This window comes from Strix uralensis, unplaced genomic scaffold (assembly GCF_047716275.1).
Source record: "Strix uralensis isolate ZFMK-TIS-50842 unplaced genomic scaffold, bStrUra1 scaffold_448, whole genome shotgun sequence".
Classification (NCBI taxonomy): domain Eukaryota; kingdom Metazoa; phylum Chordata; class Aves; order Strigiformes; family Strigidae; genus Strix; species Strix uralensis.
The window spans coordinates 32,403-38,956 of record NW_027437042.1 but is presented as its reverse complement, the minus strand read 5'-3'; the positions used below and the strand labels follow the sequence as shown (position 1 = coordinate 38,956).

The window sequence follows — 6,554 nt, the reverse complement described above, 5'->3', positions numbered from 1 at the left end:
AAAATGGTGGAAAACCCCAAAATGGAGGGAGATGGGTCACAAAATGGCCGGGGGGGACCCTAAAAGGGCAGGAAATGGGGCCCCAAAATGGCGGGGGGGGGGCCCCAAAATGGCGGCGGGGGGCCCCAAAATGGCGGGAAATAGGCCCCAAAATGGCGGGAGGGGCCTCAAAATGGTGAAAAACCCCAAACGAGGCCTAAAAAAACCCCTGAATTTTACAGGGGGGGGGACCCCCGGGACCCCCCCAAACCCCTCAGGGGGGAGCTCAGGGGCCCCCCCAGACTTTTGGGGGGTCCCTAAACCCCCCCCCCCCAAATCTTGGGGTGCCCCAGGGGGGGTTTTGGGGTCCCCCCCCCCCTCCCTCCCCCCATTTTTTTACCTTCTTCCGGTGCCACTTGTGCTGCTCCCGCCGCGGCTCCACGAACTGGGGGGGGGGGGGGTAAAAAAACGGGGTGTCAGGGGGGTTTTTTGGGGCACTGGAAATTTTAAAGCGCTGAGGGGGGTTTTGGGGTGCGGGCGGGTTATTTTTTGGGGTGAAAAAGCGGGTTTTTGAGGTAAAAAAGGTGTTTTTTGGGGGGGCGACTCACCGGTAAAAATCGGGGGTCGACGGCGAAATCGCGGCCGCTTTGAGGGGGGGGGAGACGGTTTTCGGGGTCCCCCCCGGATCGCGGAGCCCTTCCAGGCACCGTAATTCCAGCTACAAAAAGAAAAACGCTCCGATTTTTTGGAGACCCCAAATTTTGGGGTGCGACACCCCCAAAATTTTAAGGCGAAAACGCTGAAAAATTAGGACTCACCTCCACTAATTTTTTACTGTTTTTCTTCTGAGGCGCCTCCCGAATCGCCCCGTTGGGCACCAAACGGTGTTTTTGGAAAGTCAATTTCAACCCCTCCTCCTGCATTTTAGGGGGGGACAAACCCCAAAAATTAAAGCCGGGGGGGGTCCCCTCAATCCTAAGAACCCCCCAAAATCCTCAAAGTCCCCCCAAAATTTTAGGGGGACCCCCAAACCCTCCCCCCCCCCCCCCCCAAAACTTAATACTCACGTCTTTGATTTGGACCGTGAATTCTTTCTCCTCGTGGCGTAAACGGGTGTAAGGGGGGGGGTCGGCGGCGACGGGGGGGGGCGGTGGAGGTGGGGGGGGCCCCACGGGGGGGGAATTTTCGGGGTACCCCCCCGGGGCCCCCCCAAAATCTTCCGAGGGCCACTCGCCCGACAGCACCGCGCGGCACACCAGGTCCAGCCGGCGGATCAGGGCTCGGTCCTAAAATTATTTTTTTTTTTGGGGTAAAAAAACAAAACATTTGGGGGGGGGGGGGGGCAAAAAAACTCGAGGGGACCCCCCTGCTAAATTTTGGGGGGGGTTTGGGGGGTCCCCCCAAAAATTTTGGGGGGGTCTAAGGGGTCGTCGTGTGTGTGTCCCCCCCCCCCTTCTCCAAGGGTTGGGGCTCACCTTGGGCCACTCGTGGAGGTTTCGGGGGGCCGGGGGGGGCCCTGTGAGGGGGGGCCCCGGGGGGGGGGGCGGTCTTGGGGACCCCCCCTCGCCGGAAATTGGGGGGGACTCTTCTTCCTCCTCCTCTTCCTCTTCCTCTTCGTCCTCCTCTTCCTCTTCGTCCTCTTCTTCCTCCTCCTCGGCGCCGCACGACGGCTCCGCACCTTTAAGGGGGGGGGGGGGGGGGGGCATTTTAGGGGGGTTTTGGGGTCCCCCCCCAAAAAATGGGGGGGTCTGAGAAGGATTTGGGGGGGCCCAAAAGGAGGAGGAACGGGCCCAAAAATCGAGGGGGGCCTACAAGGGTTTTTGGGGTCCCACCAAGATTTTGGGGGGGTCCTCCAAGGATTTTGGGGTCCCACCAAGATTGGGGGGGGTCCTACAAGGATTTTGGGGTCCCATCAGGAATTTTGGGGGTCCCCCCCTAGGATTTTTGGGGGGGGTTCTGCCAAAAAAGAAGCCTCCTTCGAGGCTTGAGAAGGTCCTAGAAGGATGATGAAGGTCCCACCAAAACTAGAAGGTCCTCCAAGGATTTTTGGGGGTTCCCACCAGGATTTTGGGGTCCTCCCAGGATTTTGGGGTCCCACCAGAATTTTGGGGGGTCTCCCCCAGAATTTTTGGGGGGTTTCACCCGGAAAAGAACCCTCCTTCAAGGCTTGAGAAGGTCCTAGAAGGAATACAAAGGTCTCACCTGAACTAGAAGCGCCTACAAGGATTTTTGGGGGTTCCCACCAGGATTTTAGGGTCTCAGGAACGTTTCTGGAGTCCCCCCAGGATTTTTTGGGGCTCCCCTCAGGATTTTTGGGGTCCCCTCACCATTTTCAGGGGTTCCCCCCGGGATTTTTGAGGGCTTCCACCAAAAAATAAGCTTCTTTCAAGGATTGAAAAGGTCCTACAAGGATTATGGAGATCCCACCAGAACTAGAAGGTCCTACAAGGATTTTTGGGGGTTCTCACCGGGATTTTGGGGTCCCCCCAGGATTTTTGGGGCATTCCACCAGGATTTTTAGGGGTTCCCCCCAAAATTTTTGAGGGCTTCCACCAAAAAAAAGCTTCCTACAAGGATTGAGAAGGTCCTACAAGGATTACGAAGATCCCACCAGAACGAGAAGATCCTACAAATATTTTTGGGGGTTCCCCCCCAGGATTTTGGGGTCCCAGCAGCCTTTTTGGGGATCCCCCCGAGGCTTTTGGGGGTGTTCCATCCCTCACCCCTGTCCTCCTCGCTGTCCTCTTCGCAAGACGACGACTCGGAACCGGACGCCGACAACTTCTCCAACTCCGAATCCTCGTCCTCGGTGGGCGGCGCCAAAGCCACCGCTTGGCCCAGAAGGTTTTGAGGTGCCGTCGGCGGCGTCATGGGCGGTGGCGGCGTCCCCCCGACATCCGCTTGAGCCCGGAGATACCTCCACCTCGCCGCGGCGAAAGAAAACTCGGGATCGCCCAAAATGGCCGTTTCGGGGTGAGCCAAACCGTGCCGGGCCGCTCCTCGGAGAAGTTCGCCATCGTGGTGACCTCGTTGCCACCACGGCGGGAGGTCGGGGCCCGGCGGGGGACACAGCGCCAGGCGGGCGGGGAGCAGCGGGTGCCGCAGGACCTGCTCCCGTAGGAGCCGCAGGAGGGACAAACGGCGAAGGCCGCGAGAGGCTCGGCCGGCCGAGACGGGCGAGACGGGGATGGAAGGGTCGGGGGGCTCTGGAGAGAACGGGGGAGAGAGACGGTGAGGGAGGGGAGGGCGGAGTCAGCGGTGGGGGGCAGGAAGTGGAGCTTTGGGGGGGGTCAACAGCGTTGGGTTGGTCAACCAGGCCTTGGGGTTGGTCAACCGGGCCTTGGGGTTGGTCAACTGGGCCTTGGGGTTGGTCAATACCATCATTGGGTTGGTCAACTGGACCTTTGGGGTGGTCAGTCGGGACTTTGGGTTGGTCAACCGGGCCTTGGGGTTGGTCAACACCATTGTTGGGTTGGTCAACTGGACCTTTGGGGTGGTTAACACCGTTGGGTTGGTCAACCGGACCTTTGGGTTGGTCAACCGGGCCTTGGGGTTCGTCAACCGGGCCTTGGGGTTCGTCAACTGGATCTTTGGGGAGGTTAACACCTTTGGGTTGGTCAACCGGGCCTTGGGGTTGGTCAACTTGACATTTGGGTTGGTCAACACCGTGGTTGGGTTGGTCATCTGGACCTTTGGGGTGGTTAACACCGTTGGGTTGGTCAACTTGACCTTTAGCTTGGTCAACACCATCGTTGGGTTGCTCAGCACCATTGGGTTGGTCAATACCATCGTTGGGTTGGTCAACTTGACCCCCGAGTTCGTCAACCCAGGGTGATGCCAACCCCATAGAGTCTAACAACCCCATGGAGATGTCCTCAACCCAACAAAGAGGTCCCCAACTCAATGAAGAGTACCCCAACCCAACGGAGAGGTCCCCAACCCAATGGAGAGGTCCCCAACCCAACGGAGAGGTCCCCAACCCAACGGAGAGGTCCTCAATCCAACGAAGAGGTCCCCAACCCCATGGATATGTCTTCATCCCAATGGAGATGTCCCCAACACAACAGAGACCTCCTCAACCCAACGAAGAGGTCTCCAACCCAACGAAGAGGTCTCCAACCCAACAAAGACGTCTCCAACCCAACAGAGACGTCCTCAACTCAACGAAGAGGTCTCCAACCCAACGAAGAGGTCTCCAACCCAACGAAGAGGTCTCCAACCCAACGAAGAGGTCTCCAACCCAACGAAGAGGTCTCCAACCCAACGAAGAGGTCCCCAACCCAACAAAGAGGTCTCCAACCCAACGAAAAGGTCTCCAACCCAACGAAGAGGTCTCCAACCCAACAAAGAGGTCTCCAACCCAACGAAGAGGTCCCCAACCCAACAAAGAGGTCCCCAACCCAACAAAGAGGTCTCCAACCCAACAAAGAGGTCTCCAACCCAACAGAGATGTCCTCAACCCAACGAAGAGGTCCCCAACCCAACAAAGAGGTCTCCAACCCAACGAAAAGGTCTCCAACCCAACGAAGAGGTCTCCAACCCAACAAAGAGGTCTCCAACCCAACGAAGAGGTCCCCAACCCAACAAAGAGGTCCCCAACCCAACAAAGAGGTCCCCAACCCAACAAAGAGGTCCCCAACCCAACAAAGAGGTCTCCAACCCAACAGAGATGTCCTCAACCCAACGAAGAGGTCCCTAACCCCACGGAGATCTCCTCAAATCCCTTGGGACCCCCCCACCCAATCATCAGTGGGTCCCCCACCCACCCCCACCCCCAAATTCGGGGTGTCCGTCCCCCCCCAACCCCCGTACCGTCTCCGGGGGCGGGCGGCAGGCGGCAAACCTGCCGGCACATGGCGACGAAACCGTGGAAGAACTTGGTGAGGTTCTCGTCCGTCTTCTTCTCCAACCGGGCCAAAGCGCGGAACCGACCCCACCGGAACCGGCCGCCGTCGGGATCGAATTCCACCCCGAAACTGGAGGCCACCCGGTAAAAATCGGCCTGTTCCCGACGGGTCCACCTGCACCCCAAAAAAACAACGGTTATGGGGTGTCTGCACCCCAAAAAAAGCTAAAATGGAGGTTCGGCACCTCAAAATGGTGGAGAGGAGACCCCTGGATCTCCAGAACCTGGGCGAGGGGTTCCTGCACCCCGAAACCACCATTTATGGGGTCTCTGTACCCCAAAAACATGAGTTATGGGATCTCTGAACCCCAAAAATATGAGTTATGGGGTTCCTGAACCCTAAAATAACGAGAATGGGGCCCCTGAACCCCAAAAATCCTAAAATGGAGGTTCAGCACCTCAAAATGGCGGAGAGGAGGCCCCTGGATCTCCAGAACCTGGGCGGGGGGTTCCTGCACCCCGAAACCACCATTTATGGGGTCTCTGTACCCCAAAAACATGAGTTATGGGGTCTCTGAACCCCAAAAATATGAATTATGGGGTTCCTGAACCCTAAAAAGGCAGGAACGGGGCCCCTGAACCCCAAAAATCCTAAAATGGAGCTTCTACACGAGCTCCCAGCACCCCAAATCTCACCCCCGTGAGCTCCCAGCACCCCAAAACTCACCCCCATGAGCTCCTGGCACCCCAAATCCTCCCTACATGAGCTCCTGGCACCCCAAAACTCCTCTGCACAAGCTCCCAGCACCCCAAAACTCACCCCCATGAGCTCCCAGCACCCCAAATCCTCCCTACATGAGCTCCTGGCACCCCAAAACTCACCCCCATGAGCTCCCGGCACCCCAAAACTCACCCCCATGAGCTCCCGGCACCCCAAATCTCACCCCCATGAGCTCCCGGCACCCCAAATCTCACCCCCATGAGCTCCTGGCACCCCAAAACTCACCCCCATGAGCTCCCAGCACCCCAAAACTCACCCCCGTGAGCTCCCGGCACCCCAAATCTCACCCCCGTGAGCTCCCGGCACCCCAAATCTCACCCCCGTGAGCTCCCAGCACCCCAAATCCTCCCTACATGAGCTCTTGGCACCCCAAAACTCACCCCCATGAGCTCCCGGCACCCCAAATCTCACCCCCGTGAGCTCCCAGCACCCCAAATCTCACCCCCGTGAGCTCCCAGCACCCCAAATCTCACCCCCATGAGCTCCCAGCACCCCAAAACTCACCCCCGTGAGCTCCCAGCACCCCAAATCCTCCCTACATGAGCTCCCAGCACCCCAAAACTCACCCCCATGAGCTCCCGGCACCCCAAAACTCACCCCCATGAGCTCCCGGCACCCCAAATCTCACCCCCATGAGCTCCTGGCACCCCAAAACTCACCCCCATGAGCTCCCAGCACCCCAAAACTCACCCCCATGAGCTCCCAGCACCCCAAATCTCACCCCCATGAGCTCCCGGCACCCCAAATCTCACCCCCCTGAGCTCCCAGCACCCCAAATCTCACCCCCGTGAGCTCCCAGCACCCCAAAACTCACCCCCATGAGCTCCTGGCACCCCAAATCTCACCCCCGTGAGCTCCCAGCACCCCAAATCTCACCCCCGTGAGCTCCCAGCACCCCAAATCTCACCCCCATGAGCTCCCAGAGCCCCCCCCCCAGCCCCCCCTCCC

General features: G+C 58.8%; 1 protein-coding gene across 1 annotated transcript in view; it reads right to left on the bottom strand.

Annotated features, from left to right (window-relative positions):
- Positions 1-379: 379 nt before the first annotated feature.
- Positions 380-6,554, bottom strand: part of LOC141938941 (chromodomain-helicase-DNA-binding protein 8-like) — a gene marked incomplete at its 3' end in the record, with an annotated part of 30,530 nt that continues 24,355 nt past the window's right edge. The window contains 7 exon segments of the mRNA XM_074857971.1: positions 380-424; positions 588-697; positions 798-896; positions 1,047-1,265; positions 1,455-1,657; positions 2,703-3,185; positions 4,792-5,000. Of these exon segments, the coding sequence (XP_074714072.1) occupies positions 380-424; positions 588-697; positions 798-896; positions 1,047-1,265; positions 1,455-1,657; positions 2,703-3,185; positions 4,792-5,000 (1,368 nt within the window).